The 14,626-nt window shown below is 38.5% G+C and overlaps 1 protein-coding gene across 5 annotated transcripts in view; it reads left to right on the forward strand.

The window, feature by feature from the left end:
* DST (dystonin) overlaps positions 1-14,626 on the forward strand; it is a 315,541-nt gene that overhangs the window by 287,382 nt on the left and 13,533 nt on the right. For all 5 annotated transcript variants that reach the window (XM_050893474.1, XM_050893475.1, XM_050893476.1 and 2 more), the window contains 11 exons: positions 1,205-1,374; positions 1,720-1,879; positions 3,916-4,110; positions 5,318-5,446; positions 8,980-9,123; positions 9,976-10,164; positions 10,943-11,072; positions 11,894-12,057; positions 12,389-12,551; positions 14,096-14,250; positions 14,412-14,486. In XM_050893474.1, the coding sequence (XP_050749431.1) occupies positions 1,205-1,374; positions 1,720-1,879; positions 3,916-4,110; positions 5,318-5,446; positions 8,980-9,123; positions 9,976-10,164; positions 10,943-11,072; positions 11,894-12,057; positions 12,389-12,551; positions 14,096-14,250; positions 14,412-14,486 (1,674 nt within the window). The remainder of the gene's footprint in view (positions 1-1,204; positions 1,375-1,719; positions 1,880-3,915; positions 4,111-5,317; positions 5,447-8,979; positions 9,124-9,975; positions 10,165-10,942; positions 11,073-11,893; positions 12,058-12,388; positions 12,552-14,095; positions 14,251-14,411; positions 14,487-14,626) is intronic.

A 14,626-nucleotide genomic window follows, 5' to 3' on the forward strand; every position in this document is an offset into this window, starting at 1 on the left:
GCTTTCCAGTCAGAGGTGAGCAGCTGTGCATGTGCTGGCAGCGACCGTAAGGAATCCTTGCAATCTTTACATGCCCTGAGGAATTACTATAAGTTGTAAGTGGTAATCATTTCCTTGCTGGATGTGATGATACTGAACCAGATGAAAATCTCTTTCAGCAAGCACTGAAAAAAACTCTTTTGGCCTAGTATTTTTTTGTGACCAAAACAAAAAAAAGAATATGTATTTGATTCTGTATATATGAGTTTCCTAAAGCAAACTTGTGTTTTGTTTGGTTTTTTTAACTGATTTCCTGCTAGCAGTTCATGAAGGTGTGAAATAAAACACTTCAAGCATTGCTACATTTTAAAAGCTGCTGTGTAGGACTGGTTTTGTCTTTCGGCAGTGTTCCTTTATTTAATTATTTACTCTGTCAGTTGGTTAGCTCCTCTTCGGTATCAGATGAGCTGTGTTTCTGTGTGCTCCTCTGTGCCTGTGAAAAGATTCCAGAGCCTCTGTGCAGAAGGAGCTGTCAGGCACATGCAATTGCTGTGTCACTGTCATCTTCCAAAGTTCCTGGGTCACAGAAACCTGCTTGTGATCATGACTTCCAGCCCAAATTGTCTTATTGGGATGTCACCTGGCTGCTTCTTGTGCCTGGATCTGTATGCTTTTGGCATACAATTCTTCCCAATTATAGTCTGCTTCAATCGTAGGAGGGTTAAATGCTTGTGTTTGGAGGTTTCCCAGCTTGACCATGCTGAGCTAAAACAGAATGACCTTTGTAGCCCTTGGGGTGCCCTATACTGGCTTGAAATCTTAGTATGTAAAAAGGTAGTGTGAAGACTGCTCAGTTCATGGCTCCCAAAGTAGCAGTTCTTTCATGTTCTTCTGACTACCAGGCAGCCCCTTGCTGAAATTTAGGAATGTTGTGGTAGGACAGGAATCACTGCTCTCGCCGAAGGATTTTCCAGAAGTTGTTCCCGTAGGCATAGGGCTACATTCCCAGAGAGGGACAAAAGACTGGGACTCTGCTAGTGTCAAGCCCCATATAATTTCAGGTGCACTGTGTCACCAGCAGACTAGAAATTTTGCAGTAAGTTTAAAATTTTCTTGCAGCAACATTTACAATGTCCATTGCAAATAATATGTCAAAGATTAATTAACTGTGGCCTGTAAGCAGTTAATGCTATATGGGTGTTTTCTTTTTCTTCCATATATATAGGAATTCCAGAAATCTCTTGGTGCCAAACATTCTGTATATGATACCACAAATAGGACTGGACGCTCCTTGAAAGAGAAAACCACCTTGGCTGATGACAATTTGAAACTTGATGATATGCTGAGTGAACTAAGGGATAAGTGGGATACAATTTGTGGAAAATCAGTGGAAAGGTAAATGAAAACCAATCTAATTATTCAGCAGATAAGAAAAAGGCTTAGGAGAATTCTTTTGGCTTCTGTTTTGTAAAAGTAAAACCAGAGTGGCTAGCTTGTTTGATAATTAAGAGTGCCAAAGCAGTAAAATACTAGAAATGCATACTTTCCTGATAGTATTGCAGAGGACTGCGGGGGGGGGGGGGGGGGCGGGGGGGGCGGGAGGAGGTGGTCCCACTATTTAAAAAGGGAAACACTGCTTTATAGCTCTTAGTTGTTATCATTTTATGCTGCAAATGTTTTCTTGAAGTGTATGAGTGATGATGTGTGTGTGTGTGTTCATTTCCCCCCCGCCCCCGCCAGACAAAATAAACTGGAGGAAGCCCTGTTGTTTTCGGGGCAATTTACTGATGCTCTGCAAGCTCTCATTGACTGGTTATACAAAATTGAACCTCAGCTAGCGGAAGATCAGCCAGTACATGGAGACATTGATTTAGTGATGAATCTGATCGACAATCACAAGGTAATTCCAAAAATGTTCTTTTTTAATTACTAGACTGCTCATAAGTGTAGCATTTTAATGCTATCTTTATTTGGCAATTCTGTAATTTTTAGAAACGTGGAATAGTTTTATAACACAAACATGTCATCAATTATGGAAAATGCTATAAAACGTATGTGGAAGAAAAATTGACACCAGTTAGTGTTGAGATATTCCGTTTAATGCTGCTATCCTGTGTATTTATGAATATCATGTCAAAAATCAAAGTGTGCATTTATGAATATGTGTATATGGACAAGAGGTGGCAAAAATTATTTTACTGGAAATCTTGGGGTGAGACAGGGCTTTTTATTTAGTACATCTGCTAACCAAATGTCCAGTGCACTCGTCATGACTATAGCAGCCTTTCAAACCTGCAGGGCTGCTGTATATTCATGGAGAAAAGTAATTGCAATGCTTAATTTACACATGGGAGTATACAACTAGACTGTTGCGCAGGAAGCCTATGCTGCCAAGCTGCAGTATTTTGTTACTGAAGTGTTTTTGGAGATGGGAGCAAGTAGGAGATGTAGGAGTGTGCCTCTGAATCCCAGTTTTGCAGTTCAGTATGTCGGAAGAAACAGCTGTTGAAGTTACTGGTATTGCAAAGGCTATACACAGTCAGAGCTCTGGAGCCTGGGAGGATTACGAGGTGAAGATCCCTCTGTTCATCCACCAGTGACTTCCAGCATCCAAAGACTGTTCAGTGAGGAGGAGATTTTGTCCCTCATGAAAAAAGTATTTGGAAACATGGGTTGTCTATAAAAATGAGCTTGAAATATGCTGGAATTGCTTCTGAAATCCCATTGTGTATCACAAGTCATAGTCAGTGGTACAGTATACTGTAATTGTCGTATCTTATTTTTTAAGAGCTTCCTTTATGTGACTGGAGCTTGTTCCATCTGCAAATGTGAACATACTCTCACATAAATGTATGAATATGTGGCGAGATCTACAGCCTTACAGTCAGACCCCCAGATGGGGTTTTATTTCTGTTTTTATGGTTTCCAACATTCTCCTTGATAGTTAGCATTTTATCTGATCTTTTCCTGCCGGGGCAATCTTGCGTGTTAATCAGTGTGTCAGATCAATTGCTTTGATAAAGAATGTAAAGCCAGCATGGTAAGTAGGCTAGATTTCCCATGCATTGCATCAGGATGGGTTCTCAGGATCTGCCTGATGTTTTCCTACCATATTCCAGTTTTATTAGGATAGAGTGTTGTCCTGGTTTCGGCTGGGACAGAGTTAACTTTCTTTTTAGTAGCTGGTACAGTGCTGTGTTTTGAATTTAGTGTGAGAATGATGTTGATGACACTCTGAGGTTTTAGTTGTTGCTAAGTAGTGCTTATCTTAAGCCAAGGATTTTTCAGTTTCCCATGCTCTGTCAGCAAGCAGGTGTGCAAGAAGCTGGGAGGGAGCATAGCCGGGGCAGCTGACCTGAACTAGGCAAAGGGGTATTCCATACCATGGAACGTCATGCCCAGTATATAAACAGGGGGGAGTTGGCCGGGAGGCGCGGATCGTGGCTCAGGAACTAACTGGGCATCAGTCAGTGGGTGGTGAGCAATTGCATTGTGCATCACTGGTTTTTTTTTCTCTCCTCTCCCCTCCCCCCCTTCCTTTTTTTTGTTATATTCCTTTTCATTACTATTATTATTATTATATTTCATTATTGTTAGTATTATATTTTACTTTAGTTATTAAACCGTTCTTATCTCAACCCACGAGTTTTACTTTTTTTCCTTTCCTTTCCTCCTCCTCACCCCACTGGGAGGGGGGAGGGGGAAGCGGCTGCGTGGTGCTGAGTTGCTGACTGGGGTTAAACCACAACAAGTGTAAATAACTTCATATGGAATCTAATAAGCAGAACTTGTGTTTTGCATCACTTAGATGGAGTTACTCTTGACTGAACTAAATCCATATTTTGATTTCTTCTTATAACCAGTAGTTTTTTGCTGTTCTTCACGTAATTATGCCTTAATGAGTTAAACACTTCAAATGTATTTGGTGGTGCCTAGGTTTTCCAGAAGGAGCTGGGAAAAAGAACAAGCAGCGTCCAGGCTCTGAAGCGTTCTGCGAGGGAGCTGATAGAAGGCAGTCGTGATGACTCTTCCTGGGTCAAAGTCCAAATGCAGGAGCTAAGCACTCGCTGGGAGACAGTTTGTGCCCTGTCAGTATCCAAGCAAACACGACTGGAACAGGCTCTTCGGCAGGTAGAGGAGTATTACTGATGCTGCATGTACTTTATGAGAAGCAGTGAAAATATCTTGCAGTCTAGTTGCCAAAAAATTAATTTCATTTTCACTTAACGTCATTCAATTTAATTTAATTTCGTTTGAAAATACTCACTTTCTTGCTCATGCATTGCTTACCTTGTCTCTATCCCTTTACCACAACACATAAATAATGCCTCTTAGCATTTATTATTACTGTTATTATTATTCTATACTACAAATGCAAAGCAAATGTTTCAAAGACCTTACCATCTAAGGAAATCGCTGAAGTTAGTCAAGCGTGAAAGGTGATTAAGAACTATGCTCCCTTCACAGGAAGCTGGAGATTGCAATCATATTTATGCCCTTCGTGCCTTATTGGAAAGAAGTAAATTTGTGTACTGAAAACTTGTTTACATTGGCACAATTACAATGCATGGTGAAGTACATTGCAGAAAAAATGGGGTTGTGCTGAGTGCACTCAGGAGCTAGAACAGTGTATGTATGTCAGTATTGGCTGGTACCGATCCCAAACAAATAGGTCCATCTGTATTGTTTCCAAACCTGAGATAATATGGATGTACAGGTCTGTGAAGATATACTAGCTTGGGTTGATGGTAGGATGGGGCTCCTGCAATAGCGATGTATAAAATTCCTGCCCTGCTTTTCCCAGGGTACTGTGCTTGTCCAGCTCTCCAGTATCTCAGCAGGCACAAGCCTGAGCTACCTCAAACACTAATTGTGTCTGAATATGGCTGTGCCCAAAGGTGGAACTTTCTGGTTTTCTCCAGACGTAAAAGGGTCAGTCACCAACGGGCTGTCAATTAATTTTGCTTAACTGGTGATTTAGTCTATGCAGAAAATACAGTTCTCATCTCTCCAGCTGGTCCATGAAAGCACCTCCCTTGTAATTTGTCAGCATAAAGGCATGACATTCTCAACTGAGCTGCAAATACACTATAAATCAGATGGCTAAAAGCATGAACAGCCTTTTAGGCTTCCTATAATTTTTTGGGAAGCATGAGATATTTTTACAGTTATGAAAATGTAGTACTGTATATCACTGACTTTTTAATGGAAAGTTAATGTGCCAGTACTGCTGCGTGATTAACGACTCCAAATGTGGGCTCAGTCTCCTTGTATACGCTGCAGCGTGTCTGTCAGATCCCCTCATGAATGACCATGACTGCTTCTTGTATTTTAACAGGCAGAAGAATTCCACTCTGTTGTCCATGTCCTTTTAGAGTGGCTGGCAGAGGCGGAGCAGGCTCTTCGTTTCCATGGGGTCCTTCCAGACGATGAAGAGGCCTTGCGTACACTGATAGACCAGCACAGGGTAAGCAAGAAAATGAAGAGGGTGGTCTTCCTTCTAACAGGTCTGTTAGAGGGTAGAATAAAGGAAAGGAGGTAAAGCCTATCCCATATAGTCATATCCAGCATCCAGTGTTTGTTTCTGCAACTGTTTCTATAGAGAAGCTAGAAATTTAATGGAGTTGACAGTTTTGTGCCCATACTGGTGTCGGGCTGTTGTTTGAGTCATCTTGGCTTACTAAGAAAGTAATGGGCCTTTAGAAAGTTGCTGTAAACATTTAGAGACAGATGCAAACCCCTCTATGGAATACATGCTGCTTGACAATTGTAACACAGACTGCTACAGTAGCAAAAGTGTATCTGTCTTCTCGGCACCATTGAGCAAAACAGCATATACTTTTCTTTCAAGGTCATTTGTAAATGTCAGCAGAATGATGTTATCATCCATTAACCTTCTGTCATGGTAAAACAGTGTGCTGTCATGCTTCACACGCATTAGGTACTGAAATATTGCAGTGCCGTAGGTACTGCAGATACGAGATTATAGACCATCAAACTAACTTTGCAGTAACGAAATGGGAAAATGGCTAAGTAAGGAGCATAGAGGTCATAGTTTCACTCTGCGAACAGGAGGCTACAAACATGCGCGTTTAAGCCCATGCAAAACTCTTCTTGTAAGTACAGTAGTAATATTACCAAGAACGTAGTGTAAGAATGAAGTTGCCCAGAATGTCGTAGAGGAAATTATAAGAGTAATGGATTTGTTCGTCATTGCTCTGAAGAAAGTTATAACAAAACTTATGGAGAGTGGAAAAGCATCCTGTTTAAATTGAGTTTGGGAATATTATTATGCAGAGAAGTGCGTGCAGGGTATGACTATCTAATGGTTCTTAACTAGGGAGTTTTCAAGGTACTCAAACTTCAATGCTTTGAAGAAATTTTCAGATTTAATTTAGGGCCCTGGAAACTGGGTGCTCTTCTTTAGGTGGCAAATGTATGTATCCATCAGCGTATGCTGACTGATGATGGCAGTAGCAACCTGCTGTCTCTGGTGCAATGAAATCAGTCTTTTAAGCTGCCTTTCTTCCACATGTGCTTCATCAGTTTCCTTTTATTTAATTTTTTAGTCTTCTCAACACAGAGGAAAGAACTGTCTGAATGAAATCTTAGGTCCACTGAAATCATTAGAAAAAAACATCTTAAGTTTCTCCCTCTGCAATGTAGATTGGTTAACAAAATATTTCTGTACAAAAGCTCAAAATCGTGCTGCAAAAGCTGAAGCATAACTTGGAACCTCAAACCAAAGCAAAGTTTGTCTCTGAGAAACCCTGTCCAGCTGCGGAGAATAATCACTAGCACAACACAACCAACCTTAGTGTTAGATGTGGCCATACTGTACTTAAAATTATTTTAGTACACTTTAGAAGAGGTTCTCCCAACCACATTTTCTTCTTAAAGGCCAAATAATAGAAATACGGAAATTGTCAAGCTAAGAAGGATTGTGGCACTGCTGCTTTACCACTCAATAAGCACATACATGAACATCTTCCTTGAATGAGTGGTCTCTCCACTTAAGCTTATAACATTAGCTTTCAAGAAGAAAAAAAAGAAAATAAGGGAAAATGTAATATATGATACTAGTTTTAAACACCATGGCTGTATTATAATGCTGCAATATTAATATAAAAAAATGTACAACTATGACATTATTTACATAAATATGAAATGTTTCTTCGTTTTATCACTGTGATTCTTGTAAAATAGTTTTAATGCATTTGTATCCAGCTACCTGTTGAAAGGTTTCCTCAGGATGATATTTTATCCGAATGGTCCATCTTTATGCCCATTACTGATTTTCTTTTCTTGAATACTGCACATGATTTCTACTATCTCAGGCAGAGAGGTTTCTGTCACTCACCACCCCCTCTAGGGACTGAGAGCTGTAGTGGGTTAATGCACGGCATTAGTTAATGAGAAGCATCCCATCTCCTCTCTTGTAAATGTGTCTATATCACTGGACTGCCACAGAGTTCAATACAATTAGTATCCTTTAGTGAGGGAAAGCTTAATACCCTGTATGTAGTGTGTCATAGATTTAGATTTTGAGATATTCTAGTACAGTTGTGTAGGGAAAACAATGATGATGTTGCCTGTTTTCCTCCTGGCCCTTGCTTATTTTGGTAATCTCTGACTACAACCCACCTCGACTTTTCCAAAACCATTTTGAACTGAAATATTGTAAGAACTCATGCGTTTTTATGAGAGAAGGACTGCTATTGTGATTGGGTCTTAAACTCTGACATTAATTTAAATTTAAGTAAAAATCAATTAGTAATGAGTCTCTTTAAATATACAACCTACCTATTCCAGGCTTTTAGAATAAGGTAGAAGAGATTATTTCTTTGACACTTTTATTTCATAATAGCTTCATATTTACTTTATAAAGGCACAGGATAATGTCATGAGCTGTTGTAGAATCTGTTTTTACAATGTTTAGGTGATTTTGAATTTTCTAGGATCTGACTTGGCTGATCTTTGATTTCTGGAATCCAAAATAGCCCTTCGTGGATGGAGAGAGGAAGAGTTAAACTTTTAGAGACATGATTCCATTTTGTAGCCCAATTAAAGACGTTAAAATATAACAAAAAATTCCACTAGGCACTGAGGGATGTTGGCAGTTCCAGTTAAAGGTGCTCACAAAGACACACAGACTTACACAACATTTAGACATAATAAAATAGGCAGAATAGTAAAACTATTGTAGTAATAATAATTTAAAAAAAAAAAGAAATGCAAACTATAGAAAGGATGGGAAAAGTCCTTCAGTTTTTTTGTTGTTTTCCCCCCCCGCGCCCAGTTCTGGTCCTGTCACCCTTTCCTCTGCTGGACTCCCTAGGAACATCAATGGCTATGAGTTTGGATGTCTAAAGCTGTAAACATCCTTTCGCTTTTACAAGATTTTTCCCACATGGCAGTGCCTCTGGAAACAGCTGGTTAATTAGCAGTCTCTGTCCCTATTCTTGTTGTGTCTCTCCCCCTCAGCTGCTGAGTTGTTACATTTGTGTTAGTTTAGTATAGCTGCTCCCAAAGTCCTCTGTCATCTTGTCTGAGCATGTAATTACTAGTCGGACATTTCCAGCCTCTGCTAGGAGCTTGATAGTTTATTATGAAGAATTACTGTAACTGACAGACAAACCAATTCATCTGAAATGTTGCCAATAATGATTCTAACCATCATATAGTTGAGGTACAGCACTTCTAAAATGCTGTGGTTTTCCTTCTCTTTTTAATAAGGGCATGTGTCTCTCAAGTATTTACAGTATGGTGGGCTTTTAAGGACTGGCAGACTGGGATAAAGATTTTAGAGCTTCATTTAGTACTTTATGTGGAATAGGTGTGTTTTAAATATTTTTAACTTTTCTCAGACAAATTAAACTTGCTTCTTGCAACTCAAATCTGTTTGAGCAGTCGAGAGGCTCGTGACCTTCCAGATTATGCACTCAGATTTTTCTGGCAAATTTTGTCAACATCTAATTGAAATTGTTACCTCTGGTTTAGGAATTTATGAAGAAACTGGAAGAGAAAAAGGCAGAACTGAATAAAGCAACAGGCATGGGAGAAGCTATCCTAGCTATCTGCCACCCAGACTCCATCACCACCATTAAGCACTGGATAACAATCATCAGAGCCAGGTTTGAAGAGGTCAGTATATGTCAAGCCATCTTCATTGCAACAGTCCATCTTTGATTGGAACGTAGCTGACAACTAATGTGGTAGTTACACTGGGAGGAAATGATCCAGCTGTTGAGAACTAAACATTTAAAATACCCGCAGTGATGGATGTGAATACCATGCTTCCCTAGGTTTTATCTTAAAACTTATAGGGCTTTAAGAACTAAAGCAGATGGTCAAGCTTCTTTGTTTGTATGTATTAAAGGAAATACTGCCTGACATTTCCCATGTGAAGAAAGCCAATAGTTTCTAGGGAGAAACATAAAAGTTCCAAAGGAAAGAAAATACAGGGCAAACTTGAAGCATTTTCTGATTGCATTAAGGAGGATTTGAGTCCAATATGTTCTTAATCTAGAAGATTTCCAAATGATTTAAGTAGCTGCAAGTAGGTCTCAGAGGATGTACCACACTCTCAGCTGCTAAGGTGGTATTTTCTGTGTATAAGAAGTTCAAAGAAAAACAAAATACTGGTTAGCAAAGTATGGCTTCAGGAGTGCCCAGGAGGAAGACGGACACCAAATCCTGTGTGACTCACTAACTTATACATATTGTTCGATAAAGTTCTTAATATGTGCCTGAATGTGCTATTTCCTGCATTTAACAGCACCTAATCCGGAATATCTGTGGAAAAAAATGTGTTGAACTGGGAATTCTAGTTACCTAGCACCTTTAGTGATGAGCCACTACATCTAGCACCTTTGATAATCAAACATCAATAGGCGTGGGAGGAAGCTCTGGGTTTACAGTTAGCAGAGCAATTTTAAATACATTTTAAAGAATTTCAGATAATGCACATACTCATGCATTGGTTCTTTTATCAAGGTCTTAGCATGGGCTAAACAACATCAACAGAGACTGGCAGGAGCTCTGGCTGGACTTATTGCTAACCAGGAATTGCTGGAAGCCTTGCTGTCCTGGTTGCAGTGGGCAGAGACTACACTTACTGAAAAAGATAAAGAGGTTATCCCCCAGGAGATTGAGGAAGTTAAAGCACTTATAGCCGAACATCAGGTAAGGCATGTTAAGTAATGCATGTCCTACACGTTCCAGAAAAGGTGCTCACGTCTGAGCTAGGCTTCGTAATCAAGCGTGAATCTCCTTAGCTATTTTCTCTCCTAATAATCAAATCCCTTTTCAAACACTCTGTTGCGTGTTTTGTATGTGTACGATGTGCTTGTAGTTTATTCAACACAGAGGTAAAAAAAAAACAAACAAACAAAAATTCAGTGCCACATTGTTCTAAAAGCAAACCTACAACTCTCCATAGGAACAAGGATGATGATGATGATAATAAAAACCCCACGTGAAATATACAATAGTGCTGCTGCGTTAGAGCTAGTGTTGGCAGTGTGGCTTTACTGATTTGATTTCAAAAATATGTTTATGAAGTGCCAGAGGGAGCTGTTGGTGCAGTGAACACTCATACCCCAGCTTACACACCAGAGCTGTCTCACTTCTGTGAACTGCAGTCTGGACAGCAAGGAGCACCTGAGTACTCAGAGTCAAAATTCTGTTGTACTCACCTCACCATACACAGTTAATAAAGGAGTTTGACAGACTGTTTTTTAGATTTAGCCTTCCTTTAACAGCCAGGCCTTAGTGATCTTAAAAGCTTATACTGCTGATTTTTCTTACCTAGAAAACCTTTAGCTGTGTCTTTTATGTGAGACTGGCATTATAAGAGTCTTTCTGTGCCATTCTTGTAACTTTGGTGTTTTGCTATTGTATGTGTTTTTCGTTCCTGTGGTCACTTTTGTGTATTGTTAATTAAAGCCACCTCTGATTGCAGACATTCATGGAGGAAATGACCAGAAAACAACCTGATGTGGATAAAGTTACAAAGACCTATAAAAGAAAGGCACTTGAACCCAGTCCAGTACAATCTCATATTCCTGTCCTTGATAAGGGGAGAGCAGGAAGTAAGTAATGAAGTGTTTTGGGGCAGGTCACACACACCATTGCTGTATCTATAAAGATAACAGATGACTAATACTCTAATAGGTTTGATTTAGCTTCTAGTGAAACAGGGTGAAATTCTCTTGGCTCATTTTTCTAATTATCTCTCATTTTTCATTGTGAGGAAACTTCTCATAGCAGACTTGTATTTTTAAATTTTGTCCTATACTTCTTGAATACCTGTTTTTAAAGCGTGCAGCCTTTCGTGTGCTATTAAACTTCCAAGGGTGTGCACGTGCTGAGTCTTTGCAAATCTACCATTATCTGAAAGTGCAAACAACTTCTTTTACATAAAGATGTAGAGACAAAATTTTGCTCTTACTGTCTATGAAATTACATGGATCCAATTAGAAAGTGTGTTCAGTGAAGTTGAATGGAAAGTGAATCATCAAGTGAGGAAATTGCTTTTTGTATTTTTAGGTATACTTACCCATTGTATTTTGTACTTACCCATACGTGGAACCTGCTTCTAAAATCAGGTTGTTTACTTTGCAACTCTGAGAGATTTGCAAAGATTTTATTTAACCTGTGCAGCTTCACTAGTGCAGCCACTACTAGGTGCTTCTGGCTAGACAAAAGATACTTTAACCACCATGTGGTCCTTCCCTAGCAATGATAAAAAAAAAAAAAAAAAAAAAATCCCATTAGATGGAATCATATCAGGGTATGGGCTCATTATTTGGGACAGGAAGGAGTAGTTTTAGGAAGGTCAAGTACCCTTCATGTGAATGTTTGTTTTATTTGAACTGTGAGAGACTTACACGTTTTTGTCATGTTTTAACAGGAAAGCGTTCCCCCACACCAGGCATATATCCGTCAGCAGCCCAGGCGCAAATCGAAACCAAGAATCCACGGGTAAACCTTTTAGTCAGCAAATGGCAGCAAGTCTGGCTTCTGGCCTTGGAAAGAAGAAGAAAACTTAATGATGCTTTGGACAGACTTGAAGAGGTCAGAAAAGGACTGTACAGAATATACAATTTGCATAATTTTGTTTACCCTGGAGTAAATTGTCAGTGCTGTAAATACTGTAAACAACTTCCATATTTCTTGTATTATATTGTATGATACAGCTAACTGAAAACTGTGATACAAGTGCCTTTAAAGTGCTTTAAAAGCTGTCATTCTCATCTTAAATGTGAGGAGAGTTAAGATGTTTAAAATGTTCATATAGGTCCTCAAAGAACCAGTTATTCAAAAGAACACAGATGGTATCTCTCTTTGATTTTCTAGATTGATTTCAACTGCAAAAAGTTCTTTCTTTTTTTTTTTTTTTATTAAGCTGAGAGAATTTGCCAACTTTGATTTTGATATTTGGAGGAAAAAATACATGCGATGGATGAACCATAAGAAGTCTCGTGTGATGGACTTCTTTAGGAGGATTGATAAAGATCAGGATGGAAAGATAACAAGGCAGGAATTTATCGATGGAATTCTTTCTTCAAGTAAGTTTTAAAATTAACTTAATATTGAACTTGGAACAAACATCTCATGAAGTCTTACTGTCTATGTAGTGTACCATATGCGGTTTATTGTATTAGAAGGTCACAGATTTCCCTTTTGAAGTCATTAATTATGATTAATTTAAAATATAATTATTTTACTTGAAAATATTTCTAGATTCTAGAAGCTCTTTCTAGTTCTTTTACATTGTGAATCAGATTACAAATGTCACATTTACATTATTGGCTAATTAATAGTTTACTGGTTTACTGGACTCAGATTGTAATTCCTACAGTACACTAGCCAGTTCAACAATTACTTTTCATTGATGAGTCAGAATAGTAAAACATACCTTATAAAACCTATAGATAATTTCAAAATCAGTTCATATGATCATATGATTTTTATTAAAGAACTTACATGGAATAGTTTCAATTATAGAAGGAAACCATGTAATTTCTGAAACCAGTGTTTCCGTGAACCATGACCATGCTCATATACCTGTATAATGAGGATCAAGATGTCAAGCAGTCAGACTAGGAAGGGGCTTTTCCTAGCTTTCCTGATGGATTGGTATTCCTTAGGTATGCACAGTTGGTGGTAACGTAAGCCTTCCACATCATGTCTGTGTGTGATCGCCTTTCCCTTTAGCAACTGACTTAGAACAGATAAGGGCCTACTACTTAAAATAATCCTTCATCTTCAGATCATAGAGACTTCTGCTTTGAGCAGTGAAGATTCAGAATTGGGCTGCTTTTAGCATCTCATGTTAAAGTTGTTCAGTAGGAGAATATTGTAGTGTATATATTTTTCCCCCTGCTTTAGGAAATGCAGTAATATAGTCACTATATGTGCGCATTGCTGTTTCGCATGAATTGACAGAAGTTGATGAAAAAACCCTGATACAACTACGAGGTTAAACAGCTTACTCGTTTAACTCAGTTGGTATCAACTTGTTATAACTGCTAAATACTCATGATTTAATCCCTGCTCACCATCTTGAAATTTTCTTTGACCATTTCATAGAGAATCTCTGTGTGGGTTAATATTCTGCTGCTGTGAACATGATCTAAAGAAGGATTTCACGAAACACCATGCATGTTTCTGCAGTGGGAAGGCCTTGCATTCCGAATTTAATTAGCAGTGAAATTCTCGCTTGACCTTTCCTCACTAACAATTTATCTTGTTCGTCTGTGGTATTTTATGCACTTTGAAGGTCAAAATGTTAAAAAAAAAAAAAAAAAAAACAAACCAAACCAAAAAACAAACCAACGTATTTTAGAGTTTAATCTGTGCCCTCACTTCAGTGTCTGTCTTCAAGCCACACTATGATACTCATTTTAATCCAATATCTAGGTAACATTGGAGATTCAAATTGTTTTTTCAGAAAGATTCCTTCACTCTTTTGAATGTCCTTGGTTTTTTTGACAAGCATTGTCTGTCACCTAGTGCCTAAAAACCTTTTAATATTTGTGATAAAGCCTTTCATTGTAATGCGATTGAAAAGCCAAAAAACTTAGCTTTTGTTGTTGTCTTTGTCTTACAGAATTCCCAACAAGCCGACTTGAAATGAGTGCTGTTGCAGACATTTTTGATAGAGATGGTGATGGATATATTGACTATTACGAATTTGTAGCAGCTCTTCATCCAAACAAGGATGCATACAAGCCTCTCACAGATGCTGACAAAATTGAAGATGAGGTACATTCTCTGCTTTCTTAGATTGCACTCTATTCTACTGGGGTCATGTTCTTTAATAATTTTATTTTCACTCCTATATAATTTGAAGTTTACCAGTTACACAAATATTTAGAAATGTGATATTAGCAGTAAAGTAATCATCCAGTTGTGGTTTTTTGCAGGTTACAAGGCAGGTAGCTAAATGTAAATGTGCAAAACGGTTTCAAGTGGAACAGATTGGGGATAACAAATACAGGGTAAGTCTTCTAAGGACCTTCTTAGTTCTTTCAGCTTGAAGATTCTTCATATGACGTGGTTATGCAAGGAATTAGGCTATATTAATTTACAGGAATTCTGTATGACAATTATATGTTTTCTTTAAGCCTGTCTAAATTTT

Source organism: Gymnogyps californianus, chromosome 3 (genome assembly GCF_018139145.2).
Source record: "Gymnogyps californianus isolate 813 chromosome 3, ASM1813914v2, whole genome shotgun sequence".
NCBI lineage: Eukaryota > Metazoa > Chordata > Aves > Accipitriformes > Cathartidae > Gymnogyps > Gymnogyps californianus.